Source organism: Phyllostomus discolor, chromosome 3, assembly GCF_004126475.2.
Source record: "Phyllostomus discolor isolate MPI-MPIP mPhyDis1 chromosome 3, mPhyDis1.pri.v3, whole genome shotgun sequence".
Taxonomy (NCBI): domain Eukaryota; kingdom Metazoa; phylum Chordata; class Mammalia; order Chiroptera; family Phyllostomidae; genus Phyllostomus; species Phyllostomus discolor.
Genome location: NC_040905.2, coordinates 44,108,340 through 44,132,864, shown reverse-complemented (window position 1 = coordinate 44,132,864; position 24,525 = coordinate 44,108,340). Strand labels below are relative to the sequence as shown.

Here is a 24,525-nt window from a genome sequence, read left to right as displayed (position 1 = left end):
ATAATTTTACTGAAAATATCACAACAGAGCACATCCTGCATGATTCAATTTATATTGAAAATGCAAACTAACCTAAGCATCAGAAGCAAATGAGAAGTTAAAAATAAAATAAAATGAGTGTTTGCTTAGGGATAGCAGGAAGGGACAAAAGGAATGGATTACAAAGAGGATGATGAACATGTTCACTGTCTTAAGTATGGTGATGGTTTCATGAGTGTAAGTATATGTCAAAATGTATCCCATTATATATTTTTAAAATGTCAGTATTTTGTGTGTCAGTTATGCTTCAATAAAGCTACTGTAATGAAGAAAGGAGGAGAAAGGAGGGAGGAAGAAGTATGAATGACTAAGGAAATTACCTTCTGGGCCCCCTTTTCTTATCTGTAAAATGAGACTTTGGGTTTTGATAGTTAAAGGTATGCAAAATCCTTAGTGCATAGCATATGTTTATGTGTTTATCTTTTCTTCCTTTCTTTCCCATTCACTCTTTCCAAAAAACATAAGGATCTAGTTGTGTCAGGTTCCATGCTAGGCACTATGATACAACAGAATATTGTATACTTTGTCCCTTATAGAGGAAGAAAAAAATATAACAAAAATGAGTAATTACAAAATGTTATAAATACCAAAAAAGCTATATGAAGTTGAGAGAGAATCTAGCAAGTTTTCAGATCTAGTCCAAGACATTAGGAAAATTATTCCTAAAAAAGTGACTACATTGCTGAGCTCTTAAGGGTAAAAAGGAATTAACAAAGTGGAGACAGGAATAAGCATGTACAAAGCCTGGACTAGAAGAAGCCTGTCAATATGATCAATGGCTCTGGGGAGAAAAGTATAAAGAGTCTGGTGTGACCTAAAGTCTGGAAGGTAGTTTTAGGTCAGACTATGCAGGCCTACTGTAAGAGTGATGGGAAACCTTTCAAATCGCTTAAACAGAAGTAACAAACTGATCTGTAGTTTTTAAAATGCACTCCAATTAAAGTGCAAAGAATAAACTTCAGAAGAACAAGAATGAATGTAGACTGACCAGTTAGGTGCTACTGCTAAAGTTCAGGCAACAATAATGGATAGGACTAAAATAATGTCTTGGTACTTAAACAATGATTAAAATAAAATTTTAAAAAAATAATGTCTTGGATTAGGATAATGAAGTTATAGATTCATTCTATCAAAACAAATCTTTACTAAACTTCCAGTCAAGATGGCAACATAGGTAAACACAGTACTCACCTCCTCCCACAGCCACGTCAAAACTGCAGCTACAGAAAAACCATCCTTCAGAACTGCTTGTAATCTGGCTGAATAAAAAGTCATATAACTAGGGACTTAAAGAAGAAGCCACATAGAGACTGGTAGAAGAGGCTAAGACACTGAAGGAGCTCGTCCCACACCCAACATGTGGCAGATAAAAATTTGGAGAAGTATCTGGGCTTCAAAGATCCCCCTGATAATTGAGGGGTCCCAGCCCCACAGCAGGCCTCCCAGCTCAGGGTTCCAGGGCCAGGAAGAAAAATCCCCATAATTTCTGGCTATAAAAAACAGCGGGGGTTGAGGCTAAGGAAAACAGAGGCTTTTGGAGTCCCAAGCAGTTCCTCTTAAAGGCCCGTGCATGGACTTCTTGGACTCCCTCTAAGCTCCAGCAATGGGGTAGCAGCTTAAAAAGGACCAGTGACATATGGAAATGAAATGAACTGTCTGGAATCAGGGCAAAAACTAGGAGCAGCTTTCTCTCAGACAGAAGTGCGAGCAGAGGCCAATGTTCCTTTGATGGTGGGTACCGTTATCTGAGACTCCATCAACCTGGCTCGCACAGTTTTCCAGGCCCTGGTGATTCCCTGAGGCCCCATCCCACTTAAATTTCAGGCCCACCAAGCTGTTTCCAGTAGCCTTTCCATACAAATGGCCTATCTTGGCTCATGCTTCAGATGTCCCTACCATCTCTCAACTAGCAGCATCAGACCTTAGCATGCCCTGTACCTCTTACCAAATGGCCCCAGCTGTGGCACTAGCAACAATTAGCCTTGGTTCACAGGCTGGCCTTGCCGGACATCTCCATGGCCAGCACAAGTAGCGGCCATCTGCAGATTATTTTGTAGCTCATACTGGATGGCCCTGAGCAGAACACAGGCAGCAGCTGACTTTGGTCTATACCTCCTGGGAGGCCCTGGAGCCAGTGTACCCAGTCAATGGCTTCAGACCATTAAAAGCATCATCACCCAACCACCTCCACAAGCAACACACTCAAAGGACAAACTCAGTGGGCACCACACCCCTGCTGAAATAAGTCCCACTCTGTGGGACAAAACAATGGTTATAAGGATGCTCAATGAAGTCAGTGAGAGTTTCAACAGCATAAAAAAGGACCAGTCAGAAATGAACGATACACTAACTGAAATGAGGAATAATTTATGGGGAATCAACAGTAGAGTAGAAGAAGCCTAGAATCAAATCAGTGGTTTGGAATATAAAGAAGCAAAAAAACACTAAATCAGAATAGCAAAAAGGAAAAAAAAAGAGCCCCCCAAAATGAGTATAGTATAAGGAGCCTCTGGAACAACTTCAATTGCACCAACATTCGCATCATGGAAATATGTGAAGAAAAAGAAAAGAAATTGAAAACCTATTTGAAAAAAATGACAGAAAACTTCCCTAACTTGGTGAAAGAGAATACAAGTCCAGGAAGGGCAGAGCCCCGAACAACATGAACCCAAAGAGGCCCAAACCAAGATGCATCATAATTAAAACAGAAAGTTAAAGACAAAGAGAGAATCTTAAAAGCAACAAAAGAAAAGCAGTTAGTTATCTATAAGGGAGCTGATTTCTCAACGGAAACTTTGCAGGCCAGAAGGGATCAACAAGAAGTATTCAAAGTGATGAAAAGCAAGGGCCTACAACCCAGATTACTCTACCCAGCAAAGCTGTCATTTAGAATCAATGGACAAAGAGCTTCCTAGACAGAAAAAAAAAGTTCATGACCACCAGGCCAGTATTATATGAAACATTAAAGGGTCTTCTTTAATAAGAAGAAAATATATAAAAAATATGAATAGAACAGCAATAAATATGTATCTGTCAACAACTGAATCTAAAAACACAAATAAAGAACAAGGAGAACAGAAACAAACTCACAGATACAGAGAACATTTTGACAATTACCAGATGGGAGGGAGTTTGGGGGAATGAGTTATTACAGAATAGTCATGAGGACGTTAAATACAGCATAGACAATAAAGTCATTAATATTCTAATAACTATGTATGGTGTTAGATGGGTGCAAGATTTATCAGGATGTCATTTAGTATGTTATGTAATGTCTAATCACTGGGGTTTACACCTGAAACTAATTTAATAATGTATATCAACTGTAATTGAAAAATAAAAATGATTTTCTAAAAAATCTTTACTGAGGGCCTACTAAAGGGACAACCACTCTCCCAAGTATAGGAAATAGAGTAACAAGCAAAAATGACCAGAAGAATCCCTGTTCTCATGAGGTTTATATTCTAAGACAAATAAATAAATATTGCCTGTATCAGACAGTTTAATTTTTATAAAGAAAAATGAAGCAGGGAAAGGGAAGTAGGAGGGATTGTCTCACTGTTTACAGAATCATAAAGGGGTAGATTCTAGGCAAAGAAGAAATGGCCCAAGAGTCCTGGACTTCTTACAGTGACTGACATAAACCAGGATAAAAGGCATAATAACAATGGCCTTGATGGTCTCAAGGTGGTTAATTATGGTAGTCATGCAAGTGTTGGGGAAGAAGGCAGGCTAGGGGACATTCCAGAGATGCAGAATTTGGGCCTCTCCCTGACACCTGCCCATGATGATACAGAAGCCAGAGAGGGATAGCTTTATCCATAGTATTTAGAGCTCTTTGAGCCCCTCTTAACTCCAGTAGAGTGGTGGAAGCCTTAAGAAAATTGGTGTTACATTAAAAAGTTTGTTCTCCAATTCCTACCAGTCAGTTAACTCTAAGTAGACAGAACTTGTATATTTACCACTATATTCCCAGAATCTAGAAAAGTGCCTGGTACACTGCAGACACTATATATACTGTTGAAAGAATAAATGAAGTATTGTATCTAAAGGCAAAATATCCCTATATTATCAAGGTAAAGATTTTAAATGTTTTCATTTAAAAATTACCAAGTGGTGTTCACCAAAAAGCTTTAATGGTTTCTAAGTTAACTATTAAATTATACAGCCTTAAAGACAATCACATCTTATAAATTTGCAGAATTTAAAATATATACTTAGAAATTTTTTAAATAAGTTATAATAATACATAATTATAAGTTCAAAAAATGTAGTCTTTTCATGTTATTTTAGTATGTTGTTTACTGACATGTTTACTTAAAGAAAAGGTAATATTTTATCCTTCAAAGTTCCTCAATATTTCTATTGTGTCATCTTGCTATCACATTCAATGAAAAATATGTAGATAATATTTTCAAGCAGTGATGTGTAAACCAGTTTAACAAATGCCACTTGGAGCCACTATTTAGCCCTGTGTGTGTAGATCACAGATAACCTGTACTTTAAAGCAGTGGTCCCCAACCTTTCAACACCAGAGACCAGTCTCACAGAAGACAATTTTTCCATGGACCAGGGATGGGAGGGAGATGGCTTCAGGATGATTCAAGCTCATTACATTCAAGCTCACCTCCTGCTGTGTGGCCTGGTTCCTAACAGGCCACAGACAAATACAGGTCCTTGGAGTGGGGTTTGGGGACCCCTGCTTTAAAGTATTGGGTTGGCCAAAAAGTTCATCTGGTTTTTTCCATAAGAAGGTTCTAGTGGCGCTTAGTGGTCTTTAACTTCACTGGAAACAATTTTGTGACAAAAACTGTATTGTGACAACTGTCATATTGTGACAAGTGTGCATTAAAAAAAAAAACCCTTATTAAAATTGGTGAATTTTTGTGTAGCCATTTTAATATTGAAGATGGAAAAAATACGCAACATTTACGCAGCATATTATGCTTTATTATTTCAAGAAAGGTAGACACACAACTGAAACGCAAAAAAAAAGATTTGCACAGTGTATGGAGAAGGTGCTGTGACTGATCAAACAGGTCAAAAGTGGTTTGTGAAGTTTCATGCTGGAGGTGTCTCACTGAATGATGCTCCACAGTCAGATACACCAGTTGAAGTTGATAGTGATCAAATTGAGACATTAATTGAGAAAAATCAGTGTTATACTATGCGGGAGATAGCCGACATACTCAAAATATCCAAGTCAATATAAGTTATTGGTGAAAATTAAAAATGTCTCTTTTATTTTAAGGAAAAATCCACATAAACTTTTTGGCCAACCCAAAATAACTATAGTATATTTTTAACAACTGTACTTGATTGCTTTACAACCAAAATTTTTTCAGTTACCGGTACTTGTATTCTAAAATTTAACTTGTAATGAACTATTAAATGACAAAAAAAAATACATACCTTTCTCGTACAAAATCTGCTAGTTCTTTTGTCGATATCTGTCCATGTTTCATGTTATGGTAAAGGACATCAAAGCCACTATTTTTTTCCCCCTACAATTTAAAAAGATTTTTAGTGTAACAAAAAATAATAATAAAAGAATGAGAGAAACAAAAATCAAAATGACCAAAATAACCCTACATTAACTAATATGCAATTCTGACATATAGGTGACCTGTCTTTCCTAAATTTGACCATTGTGCTCACGTACGACTCCCAACTGTATCAAAGGAATACTGTAAGGTTTCATGAAATTTGTAATTTGTTACATATACAATCACACACATATGCATACTCTATAATCATTCATAAGGGGTATATTAATGAAACTAAGTCTGAAATTTTAAGGAATAATATGCAGCATAATTTAGAAAAGATAAACATGGGCCTCTTTAAATACATTACCGAATACCAATTCAATCCCTTGAACATGCATTAAGGGATTATTTAACAAAATGACTTTCAACCGGCTTACCATGACAAACTGGTAGTATGCAAGAATTTTTAAAACATGCAATACCTGACTGTTTAGTCAGGGGCACGGACTTCTTTTCCCTTAGATTGTCCAATTAAAAAAATGACAAAAGCCAACACAACGACAGCTATCCAGTGTGAATAAATAAAAATTATAGCTATTTTTTATTGGCAGATCAGCAAAAAATATGTGTTGGTATGCCACAAAATTTTAGTAATTAGTTTATGAGTGTCATGAGATGAAAAGGCTGAAAATTGCTGACTTAACTCAAAAGTCTGTGCTTTAAAATTACTGTCTTAACTTCTGAGTCAAGACAACATATTACTAAGCATATAAGCATTGAATACTACAAGGTACTTTATAATTGCTAATATATCTCTCAGTAAACCTAAGCAATTTGAGAAGTGAGAAAGTAGATAAAATTTTAACAAAAGAACAGTAACAGTCTATTGGCTTGCCCTCAACTAATGGGAAATTAACAGAACCAGACCACTAGATAGTACTATAAAACCTTTATACAACACTACAAAACCTTTACTGTTATTTAATCTAATAAATGCTAAATTAGCAAGTCATAACAACAACAACAACAACAACAACAAAAAACATTGGAAACATCAATGTTACAGGTGAAATATTGGGTTGGCCAAAAGGCTTGTTTAGTTTTTTCTGTATAATGGTTCTACTAGCACTTAGTTGTCTTTAACATCATTCAAAACAATTTTGTTAGATTGTATTGTGATAGCTGTCATGTCAGCATTCATTTTTAAAACACTTATCCAAATTGGTGAATTTCTGTGCAGCCATTTTAATGTTGAAGATGAAAGAGGATATGAAACATTTTCAGTTTATTATGCTTTATTATTTCAGAAAGTAAAAATGCAATAAAAAGATTTGTGCGGTATATGGATAAAGTGCTGTGACTGATCCAATGTGTCAAAAGTGGTCTGCAAAGTTTCCTGGTACTACTGACATTTTGGCCAAATAATTCTTTGCTGTGGGGCAGTCTTATGCATTGGAAGATGTTTAGCAGCACCCCTGACCTCTACTCACGAGAAGCCAATAGCAGGAGATAGCTGACATACTCAAAATATCTAAATCAATAATGTTATCAGTGAAAATGAACAGTCTTTTATTTTATGGAAAAAACTAAATGGACTTTTTCACCAACCCAATAAAAGGCTATCAATAAACCAAACTCGACAACTCTCCTCAGTGAGTTTTATTTCTCTTCAAAGAAAATAAAATAATGGAGAATATATCTACTGGAAATAAAAAACAATGCTGTAAGCCAAGTGTTAAACAACCTGAAACCTAATTTTTCCAAAGTTTGTCGAAAACAGGAAACACAGAAACTTCCATGTGTTGTAGTTATGTTGAAGTGATCCCTAATAAACTTGTCAGCTAATATACCAAGTAATTAGTTTTCCACACATACAACAAATTAAAATGTTTTATTTAAAGAGATAATATAAATATCTTTAGCATTTTGAACATCCATTTCCATTTTTCAGAAATAGAGCATAAAACTAGTCTCTTAAGAATCCAAACACATCCGTGTGGCTTCTACAATTTTTCACACTTAAGATAAAGAAAAAATTTATTATCTAACTGTAGTTTTTACTTCCCCTGGGTTTTTCACACAAATTTATTCCAGCCAAAGAAAACATTTGAGGTAACCATCATCACTAGTTATAGCAAGTAAAATAATATCATTTTGCACTGCTATGTGCAATGACTAAATATGCAGATTACTAAATAAAATCACAGACAAATAATGGCAGGCCTGAAACCCTGAGGGCTTCATTCCATTACTTGAATATAACATAGAAACTACAAGTGATTAGATGATCCACCAATGGCAATATTATGAACCTTCAAAAAAAACAAACCTAAAATCTAAAATCTTAAAACCCAAAGTCTAAAGCTCTCATGCCCCAAAATCTCACCTGACAACATCTACTAGTTCTCATATGCACATAATTCTAACTAGTCCAGGTTACCTGGGTTCCCAATGTGCATTATGCATAAAGGGCAAACTGGAAAAGAGCTGGGAGTGATGGGCTATGCAAACCAGCACAAAGACCATTAGAAAAAATAATCTTTACCAGGCTAACAAGGAAAAGAACAAAAAAAATTGTTTTTAAGGAGAAGGGAACTTGGAGGCCATCTTGTAATTAGTACAAGAAGGTCCCGAGAATGTTGTGTCACTGTTACAGTACTTTAAATATTAACTAATCATAAGAAGAGGTTAAATTATATTCAGAAATCTGGGTTCTCATTAAGTTTTTGAAGGAGTAAGCTCTTTATTTGGTATGTTCAGATATCCAAACAGCATATTACTTAAAATTCCCAATGCTAGGAATAAGGTGTATTAATTTGCTTACTATATAATATTAAAATAGTAACAGTAACGTAATATACCTTAGGAAAAAGTACTAGCTACTCCATCCCTCAAGTCTTCACTTGGAAAGTCCTCCCAATAAGGATGTGATGCGAAAGAAGCCTGCCTCAAAAGGCCCTACGGGCTAAACATAAACACCCTACACGATCTGTCCTTTCTACCTATTTGAGTTTTATACATTTACTGATGTCAAAAACTGTAAGTCTGACTCTAGGCATCTTTTATTTTTTTAAACTATTCCATACACCTATTAACACAAATATTTGTTAATCATAACTTTTTCTTTGGTACAAACAAAGCAAAAAAATTCTAAGTTAAGGTGTCTAACAAAGAAACCAGGTTTTATTTGTCACCTTATCAAAAACTTACTTTATAACCTTGATAAGCTGATGATGTATTGAATATACATTTCACATACATGTAAAAAATACAGTAGGAGACTAAGCAATGTGGTCTAAACCTATTTGGCTTCAGCATCATCACACAAAATATTTGAAATTCTGGAAAAATAGGAAGAGAGACCACTCTTGTAAGTTACAATCATAACTCATAATTCTGCCACTATTTTGAGATTACCCAGTATTTTTTAACTAAAAGTACCTCCATGCAATTTCTGTAACTTTTATAGTAGCCACCAACCTTTATAGAGATGGTTCTAACACAAAGAAAAGTAAAATAAGAAAAATTTCTGGATTGTATATTCATTTCATTACACTAGACCTTGAAGTGGATATGTTCCTATTATTTTTAACACAAAAATATTTTTTCTTAACATATTCATTAACTCGAGCAAGCAGAACTCTCTTTTCCTCGGCTAACTAAAAATACACAAATGTACAAATAACACGATAAGAGAACTTATCATCAAATAGAATTGACTAAAGAAGTCTTCTGTTCTTCAATATTTTACTAAATTTGTAAATGTTCAGGACCTTGATTCAGAAACTCCATTTTAGAACTCTGTATCACAAACACACATACAAAGAAATATGCAGAATACTCACTGCAGTGCTATTTGTCAAGTTAAGAATTAGAAACAATTCAAAAGCATCCACTAACATCACTGTTTAAACAAATGACAGTATACCCTACAATGAAGTAACAGTGTTTTTAAAAGACTACAGCAGAAAAAACTCAGATTTTAAGTATTAATTTTAAAAATCTACCCAGATATACTGTTGGTAAAAAGAAAGATACAATAGCCAAAAATAACCTATGTTGGGAACAACGTAAATGTCCATCAAGTGGTAAATGGATCAATGAAATGAGGTGTAGCCATAAAACATAATACAATTCAACAATAAAAACGAACAAACACTGACACATGCTCCTTTATGAACCTCATAAACATTTTACTAAGTGAAAGAAGCCAGACACAAGACACCACATTTTGTATGATTATATGAAATGTCCAAAATAGTGAAATCTATAGAGAAACAAAGTAGATTATTGTCTAGAACTAATGGTGGAAAAGAGAATTAACGGTGTATAAGCATGAGGGATCAAATGATTGGGAAGATAAAAATACTCTAAAACTGATTTACGGTGATGGTTGCACCACTCTGTAAAGTTACTAAAAACCATTCAACTGCATGCTTAAAATGGGTAGATTTTATGACAAAAAATATGCTTCGATAAGGTTGTTTAAAAAAAAGAAAAAAATGAGAAGTTGGGAGATTCCCTTTTTCTCTTGGAGAACAGTTTTGCTTGGTTTTGTCTTGTCTTAACAAATTGGTTCTTGCTACCTCAATCCCTGGAGGTTATCTTCCTAATAAGAACTATATATTTTTAAATTTTTATTTTTAAATAATTATAGATTTATAGGAAACTGCTGAAAAATGTACAGGGAATTTCCATATATAAGCAATATTTTTTTTTAGTTGAATGGTCAAATCGTATTTATTTAGAAAGGTCAGCCCTCCCTAACAGTTGGATATGGCTGCTATTTATGTTCTTTGGTAGCAGACGACTGCAGCATTCATAATGCCCCATTCTTCTATGGAGGCCTAATGTTGCTTTTTTTTAAGGTAAAAAAATTAAACTGAATTGAATTAAAAAGGAAAGTGGAAAACAGAAACCTAGTAGGATTTCATTTTCACTGAAAAAATAACATGTTGCATATATGTGTGTATACAAAAGGAATCTGAAGGTATATACAGCAAACTCTGATAGCAAATTATTTCTGGGAAGTGGAATGATGAGTACAGAATAACTTTCCAATAAAAAGATTAATAATAAGTAAGCCAAGTCTTTAATATAGACATAACAGAGTCAAGAGCTATCATAAAAAGCAGTTTCAAAATGCAATTTTCTCCCAAGTATACTACAACTGCTGATATAAAATCTTGCTTTTCAATGGCTGTTTATTCCCTCTGCTCAAATTTTTAAATTACTCTTTTTACAACAGTTTTATTGAGATGTAATTCAGACACCATACAATTCACCCATTTAAAATGTACACTGTAATAATTTTTAGGGTATTTACAGAGCTGTGCAACCATCACCATAATCAATGTAACATCATTGTCGCCCACCAAAAACAAAAACAAAAAAACCCCAGAACCAAATACAGGCAAACCTCAAAGATACTACATGTTCAGTTCCAGACCACCGTAACAAAGTGAGTGTGACAAAAAAGCAAGTCGTAAGCTTTTTGCTGATTGGAAGGTCTTGTCTCCAATTTATACAAAACACATCTGTAAAGCGCAATAAAGCAAAGAACAAAATGAAGAACACCTGTAGCTAGATTTTCAAGGGTAGGTATTTACTAATCAGTCATGAGCTTCTTTGCAGCTGGCTATTCATTAATTTAATTGACACAAGTAAATACATATGTTCACAAAAAAATCTGACCAAGAATGCTTATAACAGCATTATTAATAAAAACCAAAGGGTGGAAACAATCCAAAAATCCATCACCTGACAAATCAATGAACAAAATGTAATATACCCATGCACTAGAATATTACTCAGCCATAAAAGAAGTAAAGCACTGATATATGTAACAACATTGATTAACCATGAAAACAGTATGCTAAGATAAAGCCAGTCACAGAAGACCACATACTATTGGATGATTCCATTCATATTAAAGTCCAGAATACAAAAATAAAGACAGAAAGTAGATGAATGGGTTGCTTGGGGGGTGGGGGGTAATGTAGGGGATTATAAAAGGTACAGGGTTTCCTTTTGAGGTAAAGAAAATGTTTTTAAATTGACTGTAATGATGATTCCAAGTATTACCACAACTGACTGTGAATATTACCAAAAACCACTGAACTGTGGGCTTGAAATGACTGACTCTATGGTATGGTATGGTATGGTATGGTATGGTATGGTATGGTATGGTATGGTATGGACAATATGACCCATAACGTTGTCTAAAAAGTTCAGTAAATAATATTTTTATCCTTTTTAATCAATAAATTCTTGCAGAAAAAATTTCACCTAGGTTTTAAGAGCCACAAAAGTAATACTAGAAAAAACACAAAGCTACTTTTAGTTAATGGTCTGACTTCTCTTTCAAAGGCAACAGTAAATTAAACACTTCAATTTTTGAGTCCAAGAGCTGAAAAACAGGCAGAAGATAGAATACAGACTGTAGGAATTAAGAAATTGAGCCCTGGCTGGTATGGCTCAGTGGACTGAGCACCAACCTGTGAACCAAAGAGTTGGTGGTTCAATTCCCAGTCAGGGCACATGCCTGGGTTTCAGTCCAGGTCCCCAGTGGGGGCGTATGAAAGGCAACCACACACTGATGCTTCTCTCCCTCTCTTCTCCCTCCTTTCCCCTCTATCTAAAAATAAAATAAATAAAATCTTTAAAAAAAAGTTGATTTTACCTTTCCAATTAAAATATATATTTTTGGAAGGGGGAGAGAAAGGTCAGGAGGTGCTGTCCTGTGAGCAATTACATGCCTTAACCTTTCTCTTAACTCCAGGCCACTTCATAAATAAACAAACATCACTTCCTACCTTTCTACATTCCCCTTTTACTCTAGCTCTTACCAACATTTATTAGAAAACCTTGGACAAGTCACTGCAAAGTATAACATTAACGCATGTCTGATGTAGTCTCACCTTATCTGCTTTCTCTGAAAGACAAAATAAAACATTTGGCTAAAGATACATTTAATTCTAAAGATACTTTTATTTTCTTTGAAGAACTGCCTCTTTGGCAAGGAATCTCTTAAACACTTGTGATGGGAATTCAACAAATATGCAATGACAGCCCTCCAGTGCCTTTTTGCCTTGAAAACTGCTGGACAAAAAGAATAAAATATATGGAAGCAGTTTTTCACATATGCCCACCAAAACTATTCTGCAGAACTATTTATTGACAAAACATTGCTAAAGCAAAATACAATGATAAAATATGTGGAATGAGCAGTGGCCAACAGTCAAAACTACTCAATGCAGGTACAAATTTACTCAAACATTTGTCAATGGACTGAAGGAAATAAATCTTACCACATTAAAAAACTGTTTTCTCACCCATCAGATACTAGTCCCTAATCTTTCAAATTATAACTCACCTCTTTAAATCCTTTAAATCCACAAAGCCATCTAAATAGATATTACGTATGGATTTAACAAAAATAGCAGTTGTGTTTTTTTCATTTTTTTCTTTCAAATTTTCTGTAATCCTTACATGAATGTAATTTTCATTACTTTCAAAATGAAAATAATAAAACACCAATTTCAGCTTTCTCAAAACCTCTTTAAGCTGTGCTTACAAAAACACAGAAGGCTGCCCCTTAAACTGTCATATTGTATATATCAATACTTAAATCTCCAGTCCTTATAATTTATGATGTAATAAAACAAGACTAGAAATAACCTAAATGTCCAAATGAGGGAGGTGGTAAAAAAAAATTGGCCTCTCTATTTCATGGAAACCTATGTAGTCACTGAAAATATTTTCAAGAATACTTACTCACATGAGAAAAATGCTCGATAGCATCACTTGAAAACTCTAGATACAAAACTACACAGTAGAACCCCCATTTTAAAATTTGCATTTCTAAGGATCTCAGAAAATAGAGGAAAAGGCTATAGTAATTTTTACTTTCTTCTGTATTTTTCTGTGTCTTACCTATTACATCATAATGGTTATAATTAAAAGGGAAAACCATCCTCATTGGCTGTTATTTCACCCAACCAGAAACTAACACTTGTTAGTTTTAAGGCCCCAGCTCCACCAACTGACTTTACTTATATTGTGCTTTCCTACCTTTTCCCTAGGCAACCAAACATGCTACTCAATATCTTCCATAACTTTTACTCTTGCAATCCATCAAGGAACTGTACATGCTTAATGAAACTGATGGAATTATGTGCCTTATGGAATTATGTGCCTTATCTTCATCACACAGTTCACTCATCATTTCCCAATTTAATCCTCTCAAACTACGGTCATTCCAGCAACATTCTCTAGCATCTTCATCAACAGACATCTCATACATCTCAACAGACATCTCATACATCTCAACAGACATAACTATACATCTCAGTTGCTGTTGTGCTGGTTTTTTTTCTCCCCGCATCTGACTAATTTATGCTAACCTCTGTGGACCCAATCATTATTAAAATTCTTCTAACTCTAATATTCTTTAATTCTTCCACACTAGGTAAATTGAAAGCCAAGCCCTATTTCCCTTTCCAAGTCTGCATGACACCATATTTCTATATAGATTTCTTAAGATTAATTGTTCTAGAATTATGAAATCAGGATGGATAATCTCAAAACATACCCCATGACTCAAAAAAAAAAAAAAAAAACCCTACTTCCAAAGACCTTGTGCTAGCCAAATATGCTGGATAACACAAAGTACACCTGTTCTCCCATGTGTTTGCCTAAACAATGTGTTCTAAGGATTAGAGCACTTAGGATTTAGTGTGTAAGGCTAGGAAATAACCAGACAGCGGTTTTTTATCCTTTCTAAATCAGTGTTCTAAAATCTTTCCCTGAACTGAATTTATGCAGACTAAATCAGTATCAATTTCTCACTTTCCAATCCCTTCTAGATTAAGGCAAAAATACAAAACAACCTTCCCTCACTCCAACCCCATAAAAAAAAATCTAAGGGCCTGACAATAAAATGTAGTGCCTTCTAAAATACTACAATTTTATAATGTCTACTTGTCAAGTCTACTTAAACCTAGTTAGATGAGCCTGTAGTTTGCATTTTCATAGCCTGTTAAAGATGAAAGTAATTTGGGCATGGCCAACTGGCTAACAGTTACACAATAATACATTTTAACTTAGTGGATGTTACTTGCTTTTATATATACATCAGTTATCTCTGGAAGTCTACATGAGAAACTGGTAACTAAGAAAGTGATTGCTTTTGGGGAGATCTTGATGGCTGGAGAAAAGGAAGGAGATTTTATACTGTATTTATTCCCTCTTGCACCTTTTGAATAATGAATAGTGTAAATTTCATAAATCTGTTAATTAATGTATATATTTAAGTATACATACACATATACTTTTTAAATTTTAGTATATCTTCTGATGGGATCATATCCTAATAAGCAGGTACCCCAAATTACAATATCTGGAAATTTCAACTAATAGTCTATATTCTGATTTTCTATAGTCAGTACAACTAACTTTCTAAAGACATACATTTTTAAATTATCATATTATTAAATAACCCCAAAGAATGTATGTGTGTGTGTGTTTATGTGGTTATTAGTCTCATCTAAGATACTAAATTTATTTTAAATAATCAAACAAAAATATAACAATGTTTTGCGTTCAATGTCCTATTAATAGCAATTCCAGGTTTTTAAAAAACCTCTCAGTTTATCTGTATAATCACAGATCAAATTTGGGATATATAACCAAGTACTCCAATTTCATTTAAAGCTTAAGTATGACAATAACAGTGAAATCAACAAATAACTGGAATGAGATTCTTGCACTGGTTAATCAGTAAAAGAAATAAGGAAAAGAAATAAGGAAAAACTTCAGGATAAAAATTCCTAAGATAACTGTTGTTCATTCTTGATACGCTGACTGGAGATAATCTTTGGAAAAAGTTACCTAACTAAAAATGTCAGTTTATCACAAGGTGATGTCTGATAAAAAATACTTGGTGTCTTTTGAAAAATGCTTCAAAATGAGATTTCTAAGCTATCTATCTAATCAAGAGTGTTGTGCTTACTTATTTGCCCCCTCCAATAATTATCACCTATGAAATCCATTCCTTAAAAAAAAATTTTAACTCCTGAATTTAATAATATGAACTTATACAAAACATAAAACTATTTTAATACTTATGGTGCAATGTTGACATAGAGAATCTCAAAAGCATTACTAACTAGTACTTGACTCTTACAAGAATGGAGTAGCACACACACACACTTCCTCACTATAATAATTGTTACCTTTTTAAAGTTATGTATCTTTTGATGGGCCGACAGCTGTTTTTACATATTAAAGGCAATGGTGTAGTGTCTGCTATTAAGATTTTTGCTGTCCTGCCATCGTCCTGATACACCATGGTTATGGGTTCAATCCCAATCACGGCATATACAAGAATCAACCAATGACAGCTTAAATATGTGGAAAACAAATTTCTCTCTCTTCCCCCACACCTCTCTTTCAAATCAATAAAAACGTAAAAGATTTTTGTAGTCCAATTTTAATAGAAAAGGACGACATTTTCAGCTTGATTATCAATGGCATTTATCCTTCGTGGCAAAAACTGACTTGTCAGCGACAAAACACCTGTCGTTTAGGAAGTTCAAATATTGAATACATTTATCTCTTCTTTACTTAACACTATATAAGTAAAAGAATCTGTAACATAACATACGATTTTAGTTTTAAAAAAATTGTATTTTAGAGAAAAAGGCAGGGTGTATTGCTTTCAAAAAAGAGTTTGAATGATTTAAATTCTCCTCTAATAAAATGCCACAACAAAAGGTTTGTCTTTTTACACGTAGGGGGAAAAACAATTAATAGGTTGTTTGGTAACAAACCTACAACTTTAAAGGTTCCCATTATCTCACTCTGTCAAGTTTTATTTTATTCTGACAGTGCCACTTTAAACATTCAAGGAAAAACGTGAAATTAGTTGTAAACTGCCTATTTTAAGAAATTATTTTATGAGTGATCCTAAGATATGAAAAAATTTAAGTTGTTTTAAACTATTTTAAACTATCAAATTCTCAGAAGTTATCTGGTTCCTAGACTTCCCTAGTTCATTTAACCCTCCTTTAGAGCTTTTAAAACTCTAATCAATTAGAGTTTTCAGCCCCAATACCAGTCTTGGAAGTAAAATAAAATACAGTCTATTTTAACTATTTGTACTCAATAGTGAAGTGAAGGCAAAGCCTGAAACATAAATTAGATTTGGGATTCACTGTAGATTTCAGATAGCCAAATTTATTCCTCTATTAAAAGGGCCTAAAAAAGATACATACACAAAACTTGTACAAAAATGTTTATAGAAGCATTATTCATAATAGCCAAAAATATCAAAAAAGGCTATGTTCTCAAAGCTCGGCTAACAGAAAACAAAAGATAACTTTAAAATGCTAGTAAATTAAACTTCCAAAACACATGCATGCATCAAAAAGTATGAAAAACAGCCCTAGCTGTGTAGCTCAGTTGGTTAGTGTTATCCTGATACAGCAAGGTTGAGGGTTTGATTCCCCAGTCAGAGAACATACAAGAAACAACCAATGAATACATAAGTAGAACAACAAAATCATGTCTGTCTGTCTCTCTCAAATCAATAAATAAAATTTTTAAAAATATATTTTAAAAATATGCAAAACATTTTAAGAATGTCATTTTAAATGACATTTTTAAAGTTTTATAGCCCTGGCTGATGTGGCTCAGTGGACTGAGTACAGGCTTGGGAACCAAAGAGTCACTGGTTCGATTCTTAGTTTAAGGCATGTGCCTGGGTTGTGGGCCAGGTCTCCAGTAGGGGGCGCTTGACAGGCAACCACACACTGATGTTTCTCTTCCTCTCTTTCTCCCTCCCTTCCCCTCTCTCTAAACATAAATGGATAAAATCTTAAAATAAAATAAAAGTTTTATAAATTGTAAAACCTAAAGTCTGACAGGCTAAACCAAAAATTCATGTGGAAATGCAAGGGACCCAAATAGCCAAAATAACCTTCAGAAAAAAATAACAAAGTCGGAGGACTCACACTCCTGATCCCAAACTTACCACAAAACTACAGTAATCAAAACAATGTGGTACCAGCATAAGGATAAACAATGGAATACAACTATAAATCCAGAAATAAACCCATACATCTATGGTCAACTGATTTTCAACAAGGATACCAAGACTATTCAAATGAAGAAAGAAGACCCTTTTCAACAAATGATGCTGGGACTTTTCACATGCAAAAGAATGAAATTTTATCTCTTCCGCACACCACACAGAAAAATTAACTTCAAATGGATCGCACACCTAAATGTAAGAGCTAAAGCTATAAAACCCACAGAAGAAAACACTAGAAGTAAATCTTTGAGACCTTGGGAAGCATAGATCTTGCTCCTCAGCATGTTGTCAGTTTGGCTGAAATAAACTCTTATAAAAATCCTCCCCCCCAAAAAAACCTTTGTGACCTTGGTCTAGGAAAGACTTCTTAGATAAACAACAAAAGCATAACAGAAAAATCAGATAAATTGGACTTCAATGAGACTTCATCAAAATTAAAAACATTTGTGCTTCAAAGTATACCATCAAGAAAGTGAAAAAGATAACCCATAGAATGAGAATGTTTACAAAGTCATATATCTGATGAGACATGTACCCAGAATATAAAACTCAATAATAAAACAAACCAATCTAAAAATGGGCAATGAATCTAAACAGACATTTTGCCAAAGAAAATACGTAAGTGGGCAATAAACACATGAAAAGATGTTCAACACCATTAGCCACCACAGAACTGCAAATCAAAACCACAACGAGATCCTACTTCATACCCATCCACCGTATACCAGTGTGGCTCAGTTGGTCGGGTGCTGTCCTGCAAAGCAGAGGGTTGCCAGTTCAATTCTGGTCAGGGCACATGCCTGGGTTGCAGGTTCATCTGTGGTCCAGGTGTGAACAAGGGGCAAATGAACATTTCTCTCTTACATGGATGTTTCTCTCCCACTCTTTCTCTTTACCTTCCCCTTTCTCTAAAAAGAAATAAAATCTTAAAAAAAAAAAAGACAAGAAGTGTTGTTCAGCATGTGGAAAAACTGGAATCCTCAGACACCGAGAGCGGAATTGTAAAATGGTTCTGTCATTCTGAAAAAGTTTGGTAATTCCTTGAAATGTTAAACAGAGAATTACCATATGACCCAGCAACTCCATTCCCAAAAGAAATGAAGACGTGTGCACAGGAAAACTTGTACAAAAATGATCATAGCAGCATTATTTATAATAGCCAAAAAGTGGAAACCAGTCAATGTCCATCATGGTAATGGATAAATAAAATGCTGTGTGTACATGTACATACACACACACAATGGAATGCTTAGTCATAAAACTGAATTAAGTACCAATACAAGCATGTTACATCATGAACATTGGAAACACGCTAAGTGAAATAAGCCAGTCACAAAGGACCATATACATGATCCCATTCAGAAGTGTTCAGAAGAGACAAATCTACAGAAGCAGAAATCTATAGATGAATTGCCTAGGGCTAAGGCAGGAGGGAAATGGGGAGTAACTTAACAGATATTCTGAGGTGGTAAAATTGTTCTAAAACTGTGGTTATGTCTGAACAACTCTGTGAACATACAAAATAATCCTTGAGTTGTACACTTAAATGGGAGTATTGTATGGTACATGAATTGTACCTCGATAAAGCTGTTTTTAAGAAAACCTAATGTATTTATGTTGCTTGTAGAAAACAAGGAACATACACGACAACTATGAACTGATTTGATTACTACAAGTTCATGCCTAAGACACTGAGAAATAAGAATTTAAGGCACAATCCTATGCACTGAAAGATTACTCCTTTAAATATTTCTGAACCTTAAAATGGAATTGTAGTACTTGAAACTGTCAGGGCATAAAATGAGATTCATCCAAGATACCTGAGTAAACATATTACTTTCCTGTACACGGCTAAACTGTACTTCCCATGACAATAAACAATAACTACAGCAAAACACCACTGGGAGAGTGAGAAGTCATTTACAAAGAACCTAATACTAATAATGAGTTAAGAGGAGGGGTGTGGAAAGAATGAGGAAGGGGAAGGAGCACAGGGACAAGGGGAAGCCTCGTTGCACTTAAGCCCCAAGAATCCAGTTACATTAAATTCAACTTTAATACGCTTTGTGAACAGGCCCAGAGGCAAAGTCCTGGGCGCAGACCAACGAGCCGAACTGCGAAGCCGAGAGGAAGTGCCGATGCGGCCGCAGCACGGAATTTAGTGTGAAAATGGTGGGGGGCAAAAGGGCTCAGATAGGGGGCTGGCGTGGGAGGGAGACGAGCCCCCTCGACCTGGCTGGGGCCCGCGATCGCCGACAGCGCGTAGCTGGGGGCGGCCGCGCCGCGGGCCCGTCGTGCGCGTCCCAGCCGCCGAGCACGCCCGGCGCCCGGAGTCTCGGGGGCCGGATCCCGTCTCCCGCCCCATTCGCGCTTTGTCCCGGCGCGGGCGGCGGGCGGTCCTCAGCCTCCCCGCCGCGGGTGGAGGAGCCACGCTGCCAGCCCCCGTACCCCGCAAGGGCTGCGAGCCTGCGAGTCCAGGCGGCCGCCGACCCGTCGCCCCCCAGGCTTTATCCAGGCGGAATCCAGCAGGCGGCGGTCCGAGGACGCTCACCCTATCCGCGGAGCCGCTGCCGCCACGGTCCCAAGCACAAAAAGCCTTGGACTCCGAAACCCACACAATTTCTAATATCTTCCTCTTACCCAAAAATTCTCGACGAAATGCGCCATGACCATCGTGCTGCCGCCGCGCCGGGTTCTGCGTCCGCGCCCGCCCGCCGCTGTGTAAACACCGGCCGGGCCCCCGCGGCGCCCCCGCCTTTCACCGCCACCGCCTTCTTCCCAGACTCCAGCCCGTACCCTCCAGGGCGCATGCGCCACCTAGCGGCTGCGGGGACCGGACGAACACTTAAAGCCGCCTGGTGCGCGCATGCGCCCGAGGTCCCATTCCCTGGTTTTAGTGGCCTTTTCTCTCTCCCTAGCGCGGGCGGAGCTAGATTGAGTATTCTGTCGGGAATGGTGGAGAACCGGAACCCCGAGGAGTCATCGGGACGACCGTAAGCACCCTCTGTGGTGTGGTGGGTACTGGACCAGGGACTAAACTAAGAGAGGGGCCAGCTAGCGGCAGTTGAGCCCGTAGTTTGCTACCAGCTCAGTTCCTTCTCACAAGACTCGCTTCCCCCGCCTTCGAGGATCCGAATGGATCCTGAGGCTGGGCAAGCTGGGATAGGGGAAACTTGGCCGCTAGCCACTTGGAGGAGATTCTGAGAAACCTTTGGTCAACAGGGTGCTTTTCCTTGACCGGGCACTAAGAACCAAAACAAAACTTTCCGAGGCCGGAAAAGGAGGAAACGCCCAGTGTCGCCAGATTGCCACTGGAGCGGCGCGAGACCCTGGCGCCGAGTCCGTGACCTCTAGCACGCCCGGCGCAAACTAGCCAGGATGGCTGACAGCAGGAACCAGACCCGAAACGAACAAATTTCCATGACCCTGGCAGGTTTTTTTTTAAAGTCTCTTCCAGGACTTGTTCGTGTAAGTCCATGGTTCTCTTAGCAACTTTAACATTTTGGAAAAAGAAACAAGTTTGAACATGCCTCAGCATAACAGAAAAACTAAATCCCCTTCCCATGCTTTGCTTTCCCAAAAGTTAAGTGAAAAAAATTAAGCCCTTGTACAGAGGTCTCAAGTTCACCATCGCCAGGTCAGCCGCTCTTGAAGCCAAGCCCTCAAATAGATTTAGTGTAGCTTTAACTGTACAAACACGTCACACCTCCTCAGATCTTGTGACTTCAGACATAAACACAACACTGTTTCTTCACTGAAATGTATTTACATCCTCAAATGTAAGAGAAAGCCACGCGGTGCCTTTCACATGGGTGAAACTGGAAAGTGTTTGTTGAATTGGGACTAATTCGGTAATGGTATTGTATCTTTTTAAGAATATCTTTTAGATATACATATAGGATATAATGATAAGACATCTAGAATTTTCTTAAAAATTCATTGAGGGACAGGGGTTGAATAGGAGTACACATGGAACAAGATTGACCATGAGGTGTCCATTGTTGGAGCTAGGTAATGGAAACGAGGTGATTCGCTATACTTTCTTTTTGTATAAATGTTTGCTATTTCTTTCCTATAGAAAGTCTTCATAACATTGTCATTAACACCTAGTTTTGGGGAAAGTCACACTTAGAAATATGTTACCATTCTCTAAGCCATCAGTCTAGTACTATCTTATGATGCTGGGAAAATTCCAGAAAAAAATGCAACCATCTAGATCTCCATGCAAATAAGATTGACATTAAATTCCCAGTATCACAAAGCACTAACATTCTTAGAGCTGGGCAGGAAATGCCCCTATCTTGGACCCCATGCTTTCAAAGACTTTACCTATCACAAACACACACATTAATTTATTTTAAAAACGTGTAAGTGTCTCTGCCACTCCTGCTCTAATGTGGAACATTGGCCTACAATCATAAATACCCTCTCCCATGACTGACACTATTTGGCCCCTGGGGAAAACTTCGTATCTCTTGCCCTGTGTCTTTAAAACAAAAAGTGGACTGCAAATGCAGTGAAAATTTCTGAGTAACATAGCTGCCCGTTTCAAAAATAAACTGCTGTGAAGTTAAGGCAGAATTTGAGAAGCAGAAGAGCTTAGGTTAAAAAAAAAGGACAAATAATTTATGGAATCCTTTTTCTCAGCTTGAATGAAATAGATTCTTGAAAAGTATTGTTTTGCATAACAAAGTGATCCCAAGCACAAATTTTTCTTCTTTTGGTGTTCCTATTTGTGCTACCAGCACTGACAGTTTACCACAGTGCATATTCAAATAGTTGCACATGAGAGGCTGGCCTCCATTTGTACTCTGATCTTACAAATATTATGGGGAGGCTGCCACAAAGATAAATATCTTGTGTATTTTGATTATTTACAAAGTTTATTAGGGTAAAAACCTCACATGCTATAATTGCCTGGCATTTAAATTGTGGGACTTTATAGTAAATAGTGATTAAGTTTACTAAATTTCAGGCAGGATGTTGTAATAGAAAAATGTGAGCAGTATCAGCCACCTTCTGTCCTCTCAAGTGAAGCTTCCAGGGATGCACATATACTCTGGCAGAACATAGATAAGGTCCTAAGTGGGTAGCTCAGTCTATGCATTGAAGTATCTGGGATATGCAATAAATCCATTCTTTTACTCATACTATTAATTGTTGCTAGATCTTAGAACCTATAATAAAAGTCATTATTTAAATCCTACTTGATTTAATTTTCTCACATGACTTTAAGTATTTTCAAAGGAGTTCTTTTAGGCTTGAGTATACTTTAGAAAGGATTAGCTGCCTTTTGTAATAAAAATAAAATAAAACCAAAATAATAACGTTCAAGATTGGCTCTAGCAGATCTTTTATTGAAAGAGACCCCTAAAACAATTTAGTTTTCAAATTTTGGGTGCATCCACCATCAGATTCATCTTTCTCTTAGGATCTCTCCCTAATTATACCTGCCATCAACATCTTGGCTTCCAGAGGATGCTGTTGGTCTCTATTAAACTGTGACCCAAGCATGCATGTTACAGCCCAAATCTGCTATACCCAGACTGCTGAAATATAACTTGATAAGTGGTAGCAACTAAGAGAAAATAAATTAACACAAAATAATCTAAATCAGCCCTGGCTGGTGTGGCTCAGTGGACTGAGTGCCAGCCCGAAAACTGAAAGGTTGCTGGTTTGATTCCCAGTCAGGGTACATTGCCTGGGTTGTGGGCCACATCCCCAGTTGGAGGCATGCAAGAGGCAACCAATCCAGGTATCTCTTATACATTGTTGTTTCTCTCCCTCTCTTTCTCCCTCCCTTCCCCTTTCTCTAAAAATAAATAAGTAAAATCTTTTTAAAAATAATCTAAATCTAAATTCTCTCTTTTACAAAACATGGCTTCTCTCCAAGATTTGAGGGGAAGGCATCCAGAGAACTTCCATCTTTTCATTCCTTAGTTTGATCTTCCATTTGCAATCCTGGGTTTAGCTTACAGCACATTAATGAAAATTTAGTTACAAAGGTCATTTCCTCATTACTTCATTAAAATCTAGCTCTATTCCAGAAGAGTTGGAAAGAAGTAAAACTTTAAAAAAATTTTCAATATAATTTTGAATTTTTTAAAGATAATTTTGCTAATATAGCTTCTACTTGTTTCCAAGATGAGCATGGCAGCAGAGAAGCCATTATAAACCTCGCTAATTTTTTCAGGGGGAAGCATCCTGTGTCAGATGCAGTAGTCCTTCTCTGTACTCATCTTACACTTGAAAATAACAAGTGGCAATAGAGCTGAGCGGAAGAGAAATAGGCAGATCCCTGAAGTCTGTTGCTCTCATGTTTTTCCCTACTCAATAGCAGCACATTGAAAACAAAAGCTCTATGCAAAACAGAAAGAAAAGCAAAAGTTTTGCAGGTGGTATACAGGCAGGCAAGGAGAAGGGAACAAATTCATCAAACTGCAGAATGAAGCTGAATACCACCCTCCACACACTCTTCTCGGTTCAGAGCAGTTCGCTAGGCACACCTTTCTTCTCCCTGAGTGCACCTGGGATTGAGTGTGTGTTCGCTGGTGTGTCATCATTTCTTCCTCCAGAATGTGATGCACCTTACCAGTGACTCTCTTACCTTTCTGTCCATGGAGGAAGCACAAAAACACCTACGAATATTCAAGGGGGTTACATTGCTAGTGATCACGGGGAACCCAAGAGGGATCTCAAAAATAAGAAAAGAGAAATTACTAAATTACAGAAAGTCATAAAGGCAATGAAAATGTAAAAATATACAGAAATGTTTGCCCTTAATATTAAGTGGAAAGGCAGAAGATGACATGGAAAATACATTAAAAATATAAATACGTAAAAATATGCATGTAAATAATGAAAAAAATTTAAAAACATGGAAAAATGCATATGTGTTAGGGT

At 36.5% G+C, this 24,525-nt stretch overlaps 1 protein-coding gene across 4 annotated transcripts in view; it reads right to left on the bottom strand.

Annotated features, from left to right (window-relative positions):
* FCHO2 (FCH and mu domain containing endocytic adaptor 2) overlaps positions 1 to 20,438 on the bottom strand; it is a 113,287-nt gene extending 92,849 nt beyond the window's left edge. For 3 of the 4 annotated variants that reach the window (XM_036020394.1, XM_036020395.1, XM_028511555.2), the window contains exons 1-2: positions 20,263 to 20,400; positions 5,452 to 5,543 (exon numbers count right to left, since the gene is read on the bottom strand). In XM_036020394.1, coding sequence (XP_035876287.1) covers positions 5,452 to 5,543; positions 20,263 to 20,295 — 125 coding nt within the window. In that variant the 5' untranslated portion in view covers positions 20,296 to 20,400. Of the gene's footprint in view, positions 1 to 5,451; positions 5,544 to 20,262 lie in introns of all 4 variants that reach the window. The other variant, XM_036020397.1, reaches the window with a different exon arrangement.
* Between the last annotated feature and the right edge of the window lie 4,087 nt (positions 20,439 to 24,525).